The sequence below is a fragment of the Diabrotica virgifera genome, chromosome 2, assembly GCF_917563875.1.
Source record: "Diabrotica virgifera virgifera chromosome 2, PGI_DIABVI_V3a".
Taxonomy (NCBI): Eukaryota; Metazoa; Arthropoda; class Insecta; order Coleoptera; family Chrysomelidae; genus Diabrotica; species Diabrotica virgifera.
Window position 1 is genome coordinate 158,704,414 of NC_065444.1, and position 19,507 is coordinate 158,723,920.

General features: G+C 32.9%; 1 protein-coding gene across 6 annotated transcripts in view; it reads right to left on the reverse strand.

Annotated features, from left to right (window-relative positions):
• Positions 1 to 19,507, reverse strand: part of LOC114330643 (kazrin) — a 490,500-nt gene that overhangs the window by 268,034 nt on the left and 202,959 nt on the right. For 5 of the 6 annotated variants that reach the window (XM_028280046.2, XM_028280051.2, XM_028280047.2 and 2 more), the window contains exons 2-3: positions 19,391 to 19,506; positions 13,550 to 14,081 (exon numbers count right to left, since the gene is read on the reverse strand). In XM_028280046.2, the coding sequence (XP_028135847.1) occupies positions 13,550 to 14,081; positions 19,391 to 19,429 (571 nt within the window). In that variant the 5' untranslated portion in view covers positions 19,430 to 19,506. Of the gene's footprint in view, positions 1 to 13,549; positions 14,082 to 19,380; position 19,507 lie in introns of all 6 variants that reach the window. The other variant, XM_028280048.2, reaches the window with a different exon arrangement.

Here is a 19,507-nt window from a genome sequence, read left to right on the forward strand (position 1 = left end):
AAATCTTTTGATTGGAGTGTCCTATCGACTGTCACGTAAGCAGTCGCGCGTAGAGAAAATCTCACAATACGAATTTAAATACGAATTTAAAACAAATTTCTATTTTTTAATATTTTTATTTACTTGTTATGTTCAAAATATATATTTTTAACAATTTTAAAGCTAAATTGGTTCTCACCAAAGCCATAAATTCCACAGAAAAAATACAAATATAAAATTTTTTAAAAAAAGTTAAAAAAATTCTTACCATTACTACAATCTTCCTCGAGGCACTTACGAGTGAAAAGTTATGTTGCAAAATTTTTCATAATGTTATCACGGAAAAGGATAAAATAAAATGTTAGATTTTTTCTAACGGCGCGACTGCTCCCGGGTTACAGATGAAAATTTTTGCATTTTGTCGCAAATGAAGTCAGTCTCTATACTTCTGTTAATATAATAAAAATTGCGCGATTTTTGCCATTTTTTACGATTTATATGGGGGGTTTTAGGGGGAAGGCCCGGGGTAGGAGTGGCAAACTTTTTTGCATCTCTTTGGGGTCCCAAAATTGATATTCTCAGTAAAATTCAACTTGTTCGTATGATTTTTAGAAGTCAAATCTCTCACGATTGGACTAATAATATTTTTGCAAAATTTTGGAATGTGTTTAATTCGTAGAACAAATGTAACATTTGTTTTTAATAGAGATTTTAGTTCCCTACAAATAGTTTTTCATGACTTTTGATGTAAAATAATTAGGGAAGCAGGGATTAAAAATTTAGAATGTCCCATTGCTTTTCTTATGGCTTGTTTGACGATTCACCACCCGGTAATTTTTCACTCTTGTGATGGGACGATACTCACCCCTATGGCAAAAGCACACATCGGCACAATACCGCTTTTTTTCTTTGACATGTTAGCTATGCGCATGCCAAATTTCATGTCAATCCAAGCGGTTGTTTAAAATTTGGAGGTTTTGTAATATTTTACCGTGAGTGAATGGACTACTCGTGGCAATCGCTATCACACCCTCCCGTTATTTCTTGACCCTATTCTCAAACAACTTCGTTCTAGATAAATCAGGACGAAAATTGAAATTAATAGTTTCTCCAATTTCTGCTGTCTTAGCTTAATCCACAAATTACTAAGGGAAGAGTAAACGATAACCAGATAACGATGCCTCGTAGCTGGATTTACACCATAGAATTAGGAAGGATTTATAGAAGGATTCTTTCGTCTTATCTGACATTATGCTTTATTTCAGCCCGTTTAGTGTTTTAGTGTTTTTTGCAAATAAGTTTCAATTAAATAATTACTTATAATTATGTAAATAATGAGATAAATAGGGTTCTAAACGTAAAGAAGACCAAAGGCTATAGCGGGATAAGATGGTCAAAAATGCCCCCGCACCGATCAGCCCCGCTACTTATGTTTTCGATAAAGGATATAAAATTAGGCCCTCATGCAAATTTTTAGCTTCCCAGAGGTCCTAAAACGTCTTAAATCGAGAAAGGAAAAATTTTTAGGTTTTATTTTTTTGTGAGCGCAATTTTAATTAAAAAATCTGAAAAAATTCAAGATATTGTATCTTTTAAATACAAAACAACCTAATTTTTTTCAGATTTTTATAATAAAAAATGAGCCCAGGAAAAATTTTTGAAATTTTCAAAAAATTTTTAGGTTAGGATAATATGATTTGGCCAACTTTTAAATAGTATTTTTTTGTGAACTTTTTGCCGTTCTTTTAAATGGCAGAGGCAGAATTTTTAATATCTGAGCGGAAAGAACGAAAAAATCGAAAAAACCGTTTTTGGTTGTCTCGAGATGCATCTCGGGACAGCCAATTTTAGGATTTAGGATCCTGACTACAACAATTGAAAAAAAAAACTAAAATTGTGAATTTTGTCATAAAATTTGCTATGTGGGGTTATAATAATATTTGGAACAACTTTTCCAAATAATTTTTATCGATATCTGTAACGCGAAGCAAATCGAATAGCATATCGAAATTTTAGCCTGTTTGCGGATTCGCAGTAGGCCGCGTTTAAAATTTAAAGTTCAGTTGACTATTTTAAAAATTGTGAAGCATCAACCTGTATGACTGTGTAAAATTTCAAATCTGTATATATTTTGATAGCCGAAATATAGGGGTGTCTTCATCTTAAATGCGACACACTGTATCTTATCAATTCGATAATTTATTGCAAGTAATATAGTCGTATTTTTTATAGATTCAAAATATACAATGAGAATACTGACTAATTCACTAATTTAATCATAAAAAGTTTAAATTGATTGCATTGAAATATTGAACCAATTCATGCGCATTAATATAATATTATTATAATTATTATAATAAAAGAGTGAGTTTTATGTATAAAAAACCATCAAGTATCTCGGAAACGACTTGCACGTTTTTCATAGGTTTTGGTGGGTAGGGGTTTTCTAATGCAGCCGATATTACAGTGATAATTACATTGTTGTCAGATTTTCCGTTTTTCTGGAAATCTAATGAACTTTCTTATTTCAAATAAAAGACCCTGTATATTTTTTGAGTTTCGAAGTTCTTAAGATATACTGATTATTTTTTGTATGATATTCTCTATACCTAAATGCCATAGTTTCGGAGTTATTGCTACATTTATTAAAAAAAAATTAAAGAAATTAAAAAAAAATCAATTTTTTCGGCCCGTGTATACATTATTTTACGTTCTTTGGATCATTGGGAACAAAAAAAGGTTTTGTAATTTTTCTCTAAAGTTAATCGTTTTCGAGTTATAAACAATTTTAAACTGAAAAAAATCGAATAATGACGATTTTCAAGGTTCAAAAACAAAAATAAAATACATTACATATTTTTAAAACTGCGGAGTACTCAAAACCCTTCTTCCAGGGGCTCGCTATAAAATTTTTTGGCACGTTTTATTCTAAAACATTGCTTTTTAATACATGTTAATTAAAGGCATTAACAACTAAAAAACAATATTTTAGAATGAAACAAGCTCAAATTACTTATTGGTAACTGATAAAATAAGGCTTTAGCTTGAATTTCTATACTTAGCAGTTTCAAAAATAATATTTTGATTTGTGTTTTTTAACCTTGAAAATCGTAATTAATCGATTTCTTTTCAATTTTAAATTATTTATAACTCGAAAACGATTAACTTTAGAGAAAAATTACAAAAGAACTTTTTTGTTCCCAATGGTCCAAAGAACGTAAAATAATGTCTACGCAGGCCGAAAAAATTGATTTTTATAATTTTTTGTTTAAAAAGTTTTTTTAAATAAACGTAGCAATAACTCCGAAATTATGGCCTTAAGGTATAGGGAATATAACATGGAAAATAATCAGTATTTCTTAAGGACTTCAAAACGCAAAAAATATACCATTTCCATTTGAAATAAGAAAGTTAATTAGATTTTCAGAAAAACGGAAGATCTGACAACAATGTAAGTATTACTATAATATCGGCCACATTAGAAAACCCCAACCCACCACAATCCATAAAAATCGTGCAAGCCATTTCCGAGATAATTGAAGGTTTCCATACATAAAACTCTGTATAATATTATATTATATTATTACACATAATTATATACACATTATTATTAATACATATTAATTATTAATACACATTAATAATTGGTTCCATACTTCAATGCAATCAATTTGAAAGTTTTATGATAAAATTAGTAAACTAGTCAGTACTTTGAATGTATATTTTGAATCTATAAAAAATACGACTATATTAGTTGCAATAAATTATCAAATTGATAAGAAACAGTGTGTCGCGTTTAAGATGAAGACACCCCTATGTTTCGGCTATAAAAATATATACAGATTTAAAATTTTGCACAGTCATACAGGGTGATGGTTCACAATTTTTAAAATAGTCAACTGAACTTTAAATTTTAGACGCGGCCTACTACAAACAGGGTGAATTTTCGATATGCGATTCGATTTGCTTCGCGTTACAGATATCGATAAAAGGTATTTGGAAAAGTTGTTCCAAATATTATTATAACCCCACATACCAAATTTTATGACAAAATTCACAATTTTAGTTTTTTTTTTCAGTTGTTGTAGTCAGGATCCTGAATCCTAAAAACGGTTTTTTCAATTTTTTCGTTCTTTCCGCTCAGATATTAAAAATTCTGCCTCTTCCATTTAAAAGAACAGCAAAAAGTACACAAAAAAATACTATTTAAAAGTTGGCCAATTCATATTATCATAACCTACAAATTTTTTGAAAATTAAAAAAAAAATTCCTGGGCTCATTTTTTATTACAAAAATCTGAAAAAAATTTGGTTGTTTTGTATTCAAAAGATACAACATCTTGAATTTTTTCAGATTTTTTAAAGTAAAATTGCGCTCACAAAAAAATAAAACCTAAAAATTCTTCTTTTCTTGATTTAAGACGTTTTAGGACCTCTGGGAAGCTAAAAATTTGCATGAGGGCATAATTTTATATCCTTTATCGAAAACATAAGTAGCGGGGCTGATCGGTGCGGGGGCATTTTTGACCATCTTATCCCACTCTAGCCTTTATGACAACTAGAATAAAAAAATATGAAAAAGAATTTTTTAAGAGACGCTTTTCTTTAGTTACGAGTGACTAAAATTAAAAGTATGTATTATAAAAAAATCAACTAAAAAGCAAAAAATAAAAAAATTGAAAAAATCTAACACATTCGTCAAAGAAAAGCGTGGCGCGTCTTCATCGAATAAACGGTTTTCGCCCCACGCTTTTCTTTAACGAATGTGTTGGATTTTTTCAATTTTTTTTATTTTTTGCTTTTTAGTTGATTGTTCTATAATACTTTTAATTTTAGTCACTCGTAACTAAAGAAAAGCGTTTCTTAAAAAATTCTTTTTCATATTTTTTAATTTTTTACTTTTTAGTCTTACACTTTTCAAACATTAAAATATATCGTCATGTTTCTTAAAATATGTATAAAACATATGATGTACTAACATAAAAAGTAGTCGGAATCGGCAAAAAATTTGAAACTTTATTGTTTATTTATGAAGCATAACGTAAACAATTAACGTAAAAAGTGAAATTATGTATAGTTCATATCGACGGGTTTTTGACAAAACATCGTAAGCATCAATTTTCCGAAAATGGGATTTTTATCTTAAATGGTTCCTTACGATAGTTTACAGCTAATTCAAAATTATTTTGCCCATAATAACATTCTAAGTGTCTAAAATTGAATTTAATTTTTATCGTAACCACCGCATTTCAAGCTCATTTTGTGCCTTTGGTATCGTAAACGGCAAGGTAGTACCGACAGATTATTAAGCGCCATAAATCTTGTCGGTTACGTTTGCATGTTTTGCCGCTTACGATAGGATTCAATGACCAAAATGACCGTTAGGAGGATTACTCAGTGTTATCTTAAATGTGTTAGAACTCAGTCAGTGCAAATTTTTTATTTCGCTAGAACAATTTAAAACGAAAATAGTGGTAGTTTTGATAATTTGTCTTATTCAATAGATGCGGTAAGTTTTTAACACTTGTTTTTATGGTGTATTGTCTTTTTAATAGAATTTTAAGTCTAATTTACTAATTTGGTAATGACATAACCTATGTTTTTTAGTTGTTCTTGTGTAAATATCATAAATACTATATTTGCAACAAAAATATGTCAACTTGTAGTAAGTTCACTGAAACCTGAAACAATTGTCAATATAGAACGAACATTGAAACATAGTTTTTAATTCCTAACAACTTTTTTTATTAACGATTTTCGATATTGATAAAGCTACTTTAGTCTTGAAGAAGATTCATATTTTTTGTCATACCTCGTATGAAATTAATAAAATTTAATATCTGATAGTTTTTTTAAACTGATAATAAAAAGTTATCAATAGGTTCCAAGTTACGCAGACATACTGTATAAGAGATCAAAAAAGCTTGTTATTAAATATATTTTAGGTAAGTTGTACAGAAAAAGGTTTTGATGACTTTGTACAAACAGTTTTTTAACTGATATTTTTGGGCTATTGTATTACATTTTTTTATCTTTCTTAATTTTTTCAAAAAGAAGTTGTTAAAGATTACATCTTAAGCTTTAAAAAACACCTATAAAAATTTTAATATCTGTTCAAACTTGAGTAATACCCTCTTAAGGTGGTAGTAATTCTGTAAAACTACGAAGTTCCCAAAAATTACATTTTTTGGGACGTCGTACCATTTGAATTAAATTTTTGAGATTTTTTTAATAGTACATCATTTAGTACAGTGTCACAGATTAATATACGTCATAAATTTTATTTTTCTTTGTCGATTTTTATTATTAATAATATTTTTTCTGTTAAGATACTTACGTTATTTATGAATATTCATTTATAGATTGATACCTTGAAACTATCGTATGTTTATCTTAAGCGACAAGCTCCAACTAAAATTTACACAGACAAGGTCTGACAAAGTATCGTATGTTACATAATTTAATAGAATAATGTTATATTACAGCTTTTTTTTTCTTAAATTAATATTTTTTTATGTACTAATTTATCACAGTTTCAAAATTTTAATTATATTAACCAAAGAGTCGGTAGAAGAAAAAGTCGTCTCCTGTAAAATGTGAGTTTTGTCGGTTGCGACGTTTTGTCAAAAACCCATCGATATCATTAGCTACAACACGTAAAAGTTTCAAATTTTTACATTGTAAAAAACAAGAGAATTTAAGCATTTTCCATTAAAATCGTTTTTTTTTATTTAAACAATTAACAAACATAAAAAAATATTTTTTTTGATTATTCGTGTATTGTTCCCGCGAATGCATATGTCTGCAAATTTTCATTCATTTGCATTGGAGAAAAGGCACTCAAATTAACGTCTAAAAATTTGACGCAAACTATTGAACTAAATAAAAGCGTTTAAAAAACAATACTAAACGCTCATCTTATATTAACCAATCGTATATCGAGTTTAGCAATATATCTGTGCACCAATTTAAATAGGCAATAGGACCTTCTCTTCTTTTAGTGCCTATTCGTTTCGAATATTGGCGATCATTCTGGCTATAATTATTTTATTAACTGATGATTTAAATATATTAGTTGTTGTTGTGGAGAACCATTTCCTCAGGTTCTTTAACTATGATATTCTTCTTCTCCCAATTCCTCGCTTTCCGAATACTTTACCTTGAAGAATTACCTGCAGTAATCTGTATTTAGTGCCGTTTCTCATTATGTGTCCGAGATATTCTAACTTTCTCCATTTAATGGTATACTTACATCACCTCTCTTTCTTTGCCCACTCTTCGTAATACGGTCTCGTTGGTTATCTTATCCGTCCATGATATCCTTAGGATTCGCCTGTACAGCCACATCTCGAAGGCTTCAAGTTTTTTCTCCATTGCTTCAGTAAGTGTCCAGGATTCAACTCCGTAATACAATATTGAGAAGTTATAACATCGTAGGAGCCTTATTTTTATCTCCAGATTAAGGCTGTGTATTTTAAAGAGTTTGGCCATATTATTGGATGCACTCCTAGCCTTCTCTATTCTACATTTTATTTCTTGTGAGTGATCCCATTGTTCGTTTACCGTTTACTATTGTTTCAAGATAGTTATACTATTTTACTCGGTCCACTGGTGTATTATCGATAAGTAGTTGGGCGTCTCTAATTTTATTTTTGCTGATGATCATAAATTTAGTTTTTGATATATTTACTTGAAGTCCAAATCTTTCACATACTTCATTTACTTTGTTTATTAGTTGCTGTAAACTGTTCAAACTGTTTGCAAAAATAACGGTGTCGTCTGCATAGCGGATGTTGTTTAGGCGTTCTCCATTTAGAAGTATTCCATGTTTGCAATTTTCCAAGGCTTCACTAAATATTTCCTCTGTATATAGGTTAAATAATATAGGTGAAAGTATACAACCTTGTCTAACGCCTCGTAGAATCTGGATCGCTTCCGTTGGTTCACCTCCAATATTCGTTCTTTTTGTGGCTGATTGGTTCCAGTATAAATTTTTTATTATACGTCGGTCTTTATCATCCATTTGGACTTTTGTTAGAACATCCATCATTTTTCGGTGTTGAACTGTATCAAATGCTTTTTGGTAGTCCACAAAGCAGGTATAAATATCGCAAGTCATATCTCTGAATCTTTGAAATCAAACCTGTAGACTAAACAGTGCATCTTTTGTACCTACGCCTTTCATGAATCCAAACTGTGTGTCTTGTATTCTCTTTTCGCATAGCTTGTATATTCTACGATATATAATTTTAAGAAAAAGTTTTAATGTATGGCTCATTAGACATATTAGCCTATATTCTGCGCACTTTTTTGCCCCCTGTTTCTTTGGTAAGGTAATAAATTCTGAAACTAGCTAATCTTTTGGGATATTGCCTGTGTCATAGATATTATTGAAGATTTTACATAGTATTCGTAAAGATTCATCATCAATAAGTTTAAGAAATTCAGATTGTACTCCGTCTGGTCCTGGAGCTCTACCTTCTTTTAGTGATATTATGGTTGCTCTTATTTCTGCCTCTGGTATAGGTGGTCCTCTTTCCATAGGTATTGGCGACTGGTTCTCCCTCTCATCAAAAAATAAATGTAGTATGTAATTTTTCCAGGTATTATTGATACTCTCTTTGTCCACGATTATCTCTCCATTGTAATTAACCAGTTTACTACTTATTCTTCTGTTTTTACATTTGCCTGTAATTTATCTTACCTTCTTATGCACGTTGAAGTCGTTGTATTTACTTTGCAGAATTTGGATTTCTTGGCATTTTTTCTTCAGTTCTTTCTGTTTGGCTTCTCTGATCTTTCTCTGTATCTCTCGCTGTAATGTCTTATACATGGAGCTTTCGTTCTTGTTTTTCTTCTTTCTTCCATTAGTTGCAGAATCTCTGTCGTCATCCATGTCTTATTCTTACATTCTTCGTTCTTCATAAAATTTTCTTTAATGTCGTCTATCGTTTTATTAAGGGATTCTATCTTATCTTCTATGCTTTCCGTTGTATTACCGATTTCTTTGAATTTTCTATTCAATGTTTTGCTGACTATTTCTTTTACTTCTCTACATTTCAGTTTTCTCATGTCATGTTTTTTTACAGTGGTCCAATAGGACCACTCAACAGAAATTAAACAGCGAGTAATAAAAGCACTCTCATTTGTCAGAATGAGACCCATTTTCAACAGTCGACCTATTTTAATTGATCGATATCATTAAAATCGAAACACCGTCTGTTGAAATGCTACATATTCGCAGTTCTGCTCTACGGAATGGAAGCGTGGACACTAACTGGTGCATTTATGAATCAGCTCAAAGCTTTCGAAATGTGGTGTTATTGGCGCATCTTACGTATATCATGGGTTGACCGAATTACTAATGTGGAAGTCAACCTAAGTAGCCAGCTTCGGCTGAAAAAATGTAAGGGTGGATGTTATATATATACCATAGTATGATACATAAAATTCTGATTATTATGTGTGTTTGTATAATAATTGTATGTGTTATATGATTCTACGTTTGTGGATATGATTCCACCGGTCATTCCTTGGACTTTGAGAATACCACCATTCAAAATATTCAGAATGATATTTGGTCCTCAAAGAGATGAATTGACAGGAGAGTGGAGAAGGCGCCGCAATGCTGAATTGGTGACTCTATATGGTACTGAAAACATCGTCAGACATATAAAAGCTAATCGGATAAGATGGGCAGGTCATGTAGTAAGATCAGAGGAAGACAGAGTGCTAAAGACAGTGTTCTTCGAGAGACCAGACGGTAGAAGATCAGTGGGCCGTCCCAGAAAAAGATGGAAGGATGATGTTGAAACCGATCTATCTAGGATTGGGGTACAACAATGGCAAATCGAAGCGCAAGATCGCAGACGATGGAGGGCCATAGTGGATGCGGCGAAGACTCACCCCGAGTTGTAAAGCCAGTCAAGAAGAAGAAGAAGAAAATATTCAAAATGGATTTTATTGAAATCTTCTACATCTTCCTTAATGATTTTTCTATCAATTGTTAAATATAATATTAAAACCTATTACTTAGGTTAGGAACTTATTAGGTACGTTTGAACGAAAAATCCTTAGACACATATAAGGGGGTGAAAGAAAATGACGTATGGCGCAGAAGATATAATTTTTAACTATACGCAGCATACAACGAACCCGACGTCATAACATCCATAAAGATCGGACGTCTGCGCTGGATGGGCCCTGTTGAACGAATGTTGGAGACCGAAACACCAAAACATATAATGAAGCAAACACCAGTAGGAAGAAGGTCAAAGGGAAGACCCAAACTTAGATACATGGAACAAGTGGAACAATATCTGAAAACACATGAGATTACCTACTGGAAGGACAAAGCAAGGAACAGAACAGAATGGCGGAAAATCCTAGAACAAGCCAGGACCCAAAAAGGGTTGTCGAGCTACTGATGATGATGATGAAATATAATATCAAGAATATGAGACTGCGGATATCATCTTTTACTCAGATCAGATAAAAGCCATATGTCGAGCTTACATGACTCCAACTTGACTGAGAATAATTTCGTTTGTCATATTTTTGTTTGCAACGGATGTAGTTCTTTGAAATGTTTTCACTAGCTTGCTCACATAACTGCCGCATTCATGGTTATCGTGATTTTTATCAGATGATTTTTAATAGCCATTGCATTCATATGCATAATGCATTGATGCATTTTGTCAAAATAAAAGGGAAACAATTTCAACTATTTGTGGAATTGCATGCATTATATGATTGCTCCACACTAAAGCTATACATTAGTAATAATTCTTTAATTTTAGCGACTTCTTCTTCTTCTTAGCCTTCTTGTATCGTCCATGTTTTGACATAGATTCATCGATCTCTATTCTAAGCATCATACTTCCAATTTGTTCCTGTTATTGTTTTTAGATCATCTACCCATCTCATCTGTAGTCTTCCTCTTGATCGTTTACTTTCATAAGGTCTCCAATGTTTTGTATTGTGGCTTTCCAACGTTGGTATTTTTATCTAGCAGTGTGGTCTGTGAAGCTCCATTTGAATTTGTCAATTTTTGTTATCTTCTCGACTTTTGTTTTTGATGTTACCCAGTTGTTCCTATTTTTATTTGGCAGTCGTATACCTAACATTGCTTTTTCTACTGCCCTTTCTGCTGTAGCTAGGGTAGCGACATGCTTTGATAAAAGATCTGTTCCGCTCTTTTAGCTACATCTTTGAAGTAAACGGTTACCCAGTTTACCAAATATGAAGACTTCGATCTGTTGATGGACATAAGTAAGGTGAATATTGCTTTCTGCTTGATTGGGAATATTATGGGTATTATATTTTTTGGGTTATTTTGAATCTAATACGATTTTCTTTATGCAGGAAATGACTTCGTAATAAAATTATGGCTGGGCAGAATAAACTGTCTTGGTACGTAACATGAAACAATCGATGTGTCTTCAGGTGAAAGATCAGTTTATAACGACTGATGATAACAAAATCTTTCTGTACACTTTTGACATACTGTTGACTTGATGATAGTCAATATCTAAAAAAAGATTGGTACTACAAGAATAAAAAGGTTTATAAAAGTACAATTTAAAAATAATATTACCACTAAACTAATCATCCCAACTTCAATACATGCAGCAGATTTTAAAATACTAAAATAACCATAATTATAGTACGTTCATTCACGGTAAAATATTGCAAAACCTGTAAATTTTAAAGAACCGCTTGAATTGACATGAAATTTGGCATACGCATAGCTAATATATGCCAAAGAAAAAAACTGATATTGTGCAGATGTCTGCTTTTGCCCTGGAGGTTAGCTTGACCCCTTCCCGGGGGTGAAAAAATATACGTTAAAAATAAGTCCGTAAATGGCTAAAGTGACTAATTCAAAGCAACTTTTATTCTATAGCATTTTTTCAGTTAATACCTTTCGAGTTATTTGCGAGTAAATGTGTTCATTTTTCAACAAAAAAAAACACGTTTTTAGATAGTTTTTTACAAATACCTCAAAAAGTACGTATTTTATAAAAATAATATAGAAAAAAAAACATTTTTAGCCAAAATATGGCCCATAAAAACGTGAAAAAATGGTGTATGTATAAGATTCCTAGACCTAGTAAAAGAAGAGTTGTAACTAATGAAAAATAGGTTCATAGTCACCAAATTCCAAATCGAATATTTTAGCGTAAAATAACCAAAAAATTAAGCACTTTTTGGGGAAAACTCATTTGAACTTTCCTAAAGCGTTAAAAAAAAGGTTAGTTTATTTTTGTTTTTGAAAAAAGTTTCTATCATTAAAAGTAAAAACGTTATCCTCAAAATAAAGTTGGTCCTTTTTTTTTGGTAAAAAAATCGTGAAAATCACCCCTTAATTAGCATCCCAAATGAAATTAATCGTTACCACTTCACAAGTTGCTTTAATCGTGCAGGTATTGTTTATTATGATCTGTAAGTTTCATCAGTTCAAAGTGCTTATTATTGAAGGGGCTGTAGTTGAAAGAGCTTGTACTAGTCAATAATCACGAGTGTATGCAAATTTTGAACAGCCATCTGTCAACCAATATTTGCCTTACAGAAAAACGAAAAATACAAAATATTCAGAAAAGCAAAACCTACATTTTTTTACTCGTTGTGAATTTCAGTATCACTAATAAATTTTAAGTTACTTTGAAAAAAAGCATTTTTTCAAAATTAATACTTAAAAAAATTTGCCAATTAAAAAAAAAGCTCTTCGAACCGATGAAACTTACAGATCATATAAACAATACATAAGTAAAGTAACTTTTAAAGCGGTAACGACTAATTTGATTTAAGATACTTCCTAGGTTTTTGACCAAAAAAGGGACCAAATTTATTTTCAGCTCAACTTGCTTAATTTTGATGCTAGAAACTTTTTAAATTAATAAAAATAATTATTTATTTAAAACCTAAAAGAGTTGTAATGAGTTTTCCCCAAAAATTGCATCATTTTTTGGTTATTTTACGTTGAAATATTTACTTTGAAATTTGACCGATATGAACCTACTTTTCATGAACTATTACTTTGCTTCTACTGGGTCTAGAGAGTTTATAGATATACAATTTTTTTCACTTTTTTGAAGCTACATTTTTGCTAAGAATGTTTTTTCGATAAAGTACTTTTGAGTTATTTGCAAAAAGCCGCCTAAAACGTATTTTTTTGTTGAAAAATAAACATATTTACTCGAAATTATCGGCAAAAGTATTAACAGAGTGAAAAATGCTATATAACAAAAGTTACTTACGAATTAGTCGGTTTTTCCATTTCCAGACTTATATTTTGAACGTATATTTTTTCACCACCGGAAAGGGGTGAAACTCCACCCTTCCCGCTCCCCCAGGAAAACGCACACATCGGAACAATATCATTTTCCTTCTTTGACATGTTGGGGATGTGGATGCCAAATTTCATGTCAATCCAAGCAGTTCTGTAAAATTCAGAGCAAAAACCGTGAAACATTGTACTATTAATTTACTATAAATGTTAACGTCAATATTTTGATTAAGCAACAATTTTAATATGCAACATATAATGTTAACATTAAGTAGATACTGACCTATATCCGGTTGACTGCTACATCCTGGTTTCGGAGAATCTGATCGGGTCTCTAGTGAAGATCTGCTGCCTTTCAGAACAGTAGCTATATTCTCTTCAACGGTCATTTCTACTTCTTTGGTGTCATCAATAATTTTCTCGTTGTCTGCAGATGAGTCCTCGCTCTTTAATGGATTTGACCGAGTTTTCTTAATATCCTTTTTACTAATATCTTCTGGACCCTCTACTGACAGGGACTTACTTCTTTTAGTTTCGATATAATTTGGTCTATTAGACTTATTGTTTTTCTTATTATCATTAGAATACTTAAGATCTACATCACAATCAATAACTTTGTCTTCGCCAAGCGTTGGTTTAAGGAAATTTACATCAAGTGGGCTAATAGAAGCCACAGGAAGGGTTTCTACTACTTTTGCTTCATGGGCGGTGCAAGCGGGGCTGGGTATAGCGGCAGGACTAGAATTGGGGTAATCGGATTCTATCCGAGAGGTAAGATCCGTGGAATGTTCTTCTACCATTCTGCGAAGCTTTGCCTGAAACAGAAATGAAAACATTACAATAACTATTTGAAAACTAATATTTCATATATGTTCTAATACAGGATTTTGAGGAGATGAGAACAATTGTGATGAGAACAACAAGCTGACAACAAATAAAGGGTTTCTGTTTATATGTGCTCTTATTTACGTAACCTTACATAATCAGACATAAAACATATTATGTAACAGCACTGCAGGCCTCAGAGGCCCATGGCTTGAAATTTTTCAACTGATATTCTCCACTTTACTCTTTCCAGGGCAGATGTCTTCCAATTTACAACGCCTGCTCTTTGTAGTTCCTCTTTGGCTGTATCCAGCCAATTTTTCCGTAGTCGACCCCTCGTTCTTATTCCCTCACCTCTAACAATATACTTTTCGCCCATCGGTCCCTTGACATCCTTTCCACATATTCCATCCATCGAAGTCTTCTAGTTGTAACCATATGGCTAATTACTGGCTTCCCAAACAGTTCTTGAACTTCCTTATTCGTTCGTCTTCTCCATTCTGTCCCACTTTCACACCACCGAAAAGCTTCCTCAACACACTCCGTTAGATATCGAAATTTTACCGACGAGTTGATGCACATTTTATTTAAAAAAATTGATTTCGAATGCGTAAATGTGTATCAACTCGACGGTAAAAATTTGATATCTTTCCATAGGAGTGTCTTATCGACAAAAATTAAAATGCGTTTAAATTTGAAAAGGGCAGCTTTTTATCGTAAGAAATTTTTGCATTTTGTCGCAAATGAAGTCAGTTTCTATACAGCTGTTAAATAAATAAAAATTGCGCGATTTTTGCTATTTTGTACGATTTTTATAGGGCGTTTGAGGGGGAAGCTCGGGAGTATCGGGACAGTGGTGTATACCACTCGGTATACAGTACTGTCAGTTGTATTACCGTACTACATATACAACCATAATTTTGCTGCTCTTGACATAAGACTACTTTTTAAAAGTTTGTTCATTGCTCCAACCGCTCGCTTTCGCTTCGCTATAATTTTTTCAATTTCTGGAACTTTATCTCCTTTCTCCGTTGCAGTCACCTCTAGGTATTCAAATCCTTTCACTTTCTCGAAACTATAATATTGTTTTCAATCGTTATTTATTCTAATTTTCAAAACCTGTTATTCATTTAGTGTATCTTTCATTTCCATACAATTTGTTTTGTGTTCGTTGATAGTCGGAGAGCTCAAATCAATCCCTGCCCTCCCGAGATTCCAGGAGTTTCCTGACCCAGGAAACTAGTACCTATTTAGGGTCCATTCTCTAGGTTCACGGATGAAGACTACAACGGCAGCCGTGGCGGAGAAGAAAGAACACCTTTAGTACGGGATGGATGGCGGACATCGGACATGGCAACTCCTTGATTTTAGGGTTTGTATGGGATCAAAGGGCACTCTTTTGTCCAGAAGCTGAAAAATTGGCTTCAAAGGCGGAGGAACGATGACCTTAGTGAACGGCATAAGGATGCAGAGGGCAACGGGGAACCACTGCATTAAAGACTCGTAAAGTACCCCTAGAAATCGTCAAGGCAGTTAGTGACAAACAGCACCGTAATAATCATGATACTCGGATGCCAAGATTCGGCAGGGGAAGAAACAACAACAATGCTGACAGGGCTCTCCAGGTCGTTAACCAACGAAATCCCTGCGGACTAAAAATACAAAATTCAACATTCTCCGTCCATTCCACCATATACCGTTAGCATAACTAAAGCAAGATATCATGTTAATGAATACTCAGGAAGTAGCTCCTTGTAGCTGAATGTAAGTACGACACGTTATCATTGCATGATTACAGACAGCATACATCTGCATGTGTTTGTCAGCTTGGGGACGTTTGTTGCCGCCATCAAGTGTACATGCATATTATGTATTTGTCTGCTGTCTTAACTACTTTTATGTATGTTGTTTAATATTGCCTTGATCTTATGGATCTTTAGCATCTTGTGCAACCAGACTTTGTTCTAACTCTGGTTTTTTATTTGTAGCATTTAGTGACTTGTAACCGTTGACCTGAAAATGCTCTGCATACTGTAGAGAGCGAAACCGGTCGTCGGAAGTTACAATAAATGACTTAGAGTACGTCTGTTTTATACTTCATTCAAAATGAACTCTCACATGCAACCCATTCAACATTACAAAATTCAACTTTTAAAACAGCGACATGGAATGTTCGAAGCATGTATGAGTCTGGTAAATTAAGGAACATAGAACAAGAAATGATGCGACTTAAGATCGACATATTGGGAATAAGTGACACAAGATGACTCGACTCGAAGGAGAGCTAAGTACAACCAATGGTCGACGTTTCTACTCTGGTAGTACCGACAGCAAACATCTGTATGGACTAGTAATTAATGTCAGTAAAAAAGTTGCAACATCAGTTGCCGGCTTTATACCAACATCGGAAAAAATTATGTTACTACACATTATGACAAACATGGGAAATTAAACATTATTCAGATTTATGTGCCAACCGCCGATAAAACAGAGGAAGAAATTGAAAAATTCTAAAATTATCTTCAAAAAACCCTGCAAAATACAACATCTAGAGATGTAGCAGTAGTCATGGGTGATTTTAACGCCAAAGTTGGAAAAGGAAGATGTGACTCTACCTACTGTAGCACTGTGGACTCGGTGTCCGAAACGAAAAAGGAGAACGGTTTATAGAATTCTGCCTGGAAAATAATCTTAAACGTAATGAACTTTTTTTAAACTGCCTAAGTGATGCCTTTACACTTGGAAATCGCCAGTTGACAAGGTCAATAAATCACAGGGACCGAAACGCAATCCAATCGGAAAAGCACACCCATGTGCGAACAAAAAAAAGATACAAAAAAACCACAACAGTGATAAACTTAAGATACAAAAATAAAAATCAGAAAAAGTTAAAGAAAAAGTGAAACAACAAATTAATGCAAACCTAGAATCCACAGCGGAATCAAATGATGGTGATCTAGAGTAGAGTAACAGTGGCAATTCTTTAAAAATGTAGTTATTAAACCAAGTAGCAGAGAACTCACAACAACTAGATGCAAGAAAGGAGATTGGATGAGAAAAGAGAACTTGGAAATCATGGAGAACAGAAGAACAGCTGCATAATCAAATAAAATGGAAAATAAGAGAAGCTAAAGAGACTTACTTTGCAGGAAAATGTAAATAAATAGAAGAGAAAACAAATACAACAACTTCAATCTCCATAATAAAGTTAAAGAATTAGCAGGGGTAGCAAAACAAAAAATCTCAAGCATACTATTGAACAAACAAGGAAACATTTTAATGGAGACGGAACAGAAATTAAGTAGATGGAAAGAATATATATAGAGGAATAATTCCATGACCAGAGACAGGAAAATATATATGAAGATAATCAGAGTAAAGACGAGGGAGCCTAAATAACAAAGTCATAAGTTATGCATGCAGTAAAGTCCATGGAAAATAATAAAGCTGCTGGTCCAGATGAAACACCAAGTGATTTGCGAAAACCGGCCAATAAATAAAATATAGACCTTTTAGTCCAACTACTTAACATATTATATTCCAGAAATCATTCCACGTGAAATTATGACATCAACATTTATTTTTTATCGTCCTCTTCTTCTTGTTGTTGTTCTTCTTCTCCTTCTTCTTCTTTTTCGTGCGACTAGGCTTACTCCTGCTTGTCTGCCTCTTATTCTGTTTCAGTTGCTGTTGACTGTGCATTGTCTTTTCACCTTTCCGGCGACCTTCCAACGGGTTTTCTACTATACGGCTCATTGTTTTTACAAATTTTCGCTAATCTATTTGGTCCCATTCGGTTTACATGTTCGTTCCAGTCTTTCTTTCTTGTTTTTATCCACCTGTTAATATTTTAATTTTTGCACTGATAGCGTATACTTCTGTTGCTTTGCCTGTTTCTTAAGCCCGCTATTGATCTTAATACTTTCATTTCAATATTGTTGGTTTGTTGTTTCGTCTTTCTTGTATCGTTCCTTGTCTCCGCTGCATATGTTAGGATTGGTCTTACTGTTGTCTTGTATACTTTTATTTTGCTTTCCGTGGTCAGATATTTATTTCTCCATATGGTTTCTCAGAGGCACTCACTTACTCTTGCTACTTTCGTTGCTTGCCTTGTGGTCTCTGTTCTTATATTGCTGTCACTAGTGATCTCTACTCCTAGGTAATCGAATTTCATTACTTGTTCTACAATTTTCCCGTCTATTTCTAGTTTGCATCTACGCGGCTCTTTACTGATCACCATACATTTAGTTTTTTCTACAGATATTCACATATTAAGTTTGCTTGCTGTGATATTAAAGGTGTGAAACTGCCTTTGTAGGTTATCCTCGTTATCAGCAATTAGTACTGCATCATCGGCATAGCATAATATCGTAATTTTATGCGTTCCCATATAGTATCCATGTCATTTTCTTACTTCGTGAATTATTTTATTCAACACCATATTGAATAACAACGGGCTGAGCGAGTCTCCTTGACGGATTCTTCCTTTTAGTTCTATGCATTCTGTTTCCCCTGTTGACATTATAACTCTGGTCTTGTTGCTATTGTCAATTTCATTAATTATCCTTCTTATCTAATAGTCTATTTTTCAGCTTGTGATAAATTTAAGATATCATTTCGTCTCACCCTCTCAAAAGCACCTTTTAAATCTACAAAGCACATGTATGCTGCCTTTTTGTTCATCTGCCATGTTCGCTTTTCCTCGATTTAATCTTTTATTGCTGCGGTCAACAATTTAAATGTACTATTCATCAGACTAATGCCTCTATAATTTTCAGGATTTTTCGAGTCTTCCTTTTTAAGTATCGGTAGCAGGAGACTTTCCTTCCATTCCGCTGGTACTACTTCGATATTACTATATCGACGAATAATTATTAATTGCTATTTGTTTAGCAAAAAAAGTAAATGCTAAAGAATGTAGTGATTGTCAAACGATTAGTCTAATAGTCTAATGTCGCATACCTTAAAAAGCCTGCTAAAAATCATCCATAATAGAATACACGCTAAGCTGGGGATGGATATTAGTGATTCCCAGTTTGGATTTCGGAGTTAAGTGGGCACAAGAGATCGCTGAAATTTTAATTTTTGTAGGTTTATATTGGCATATATCTCTATGAATAAAAATATTCTAAAAAAATTAACGTCATCTTATACTTACAAGGCATCAAAAATACACTAACTACTATGACATGCAATCAAATAGGAAGGTGTAATTTTGTGCAGTGTTTGGAAGTAAAAAAAGTGCAAAAGGTGTAGTATAAAAGTATTATATAATGTGTGTGTAGTTACCTAGATTTACCTGAGCGTCTACGAATAGACGTCGCATTAGCAGCGCCATGGTGGCATGGCGTCATTCAATGTAGACATTTTCTTTCCCATGCTCGACTTTATCTTTTTCATAAAAATGTAACACATC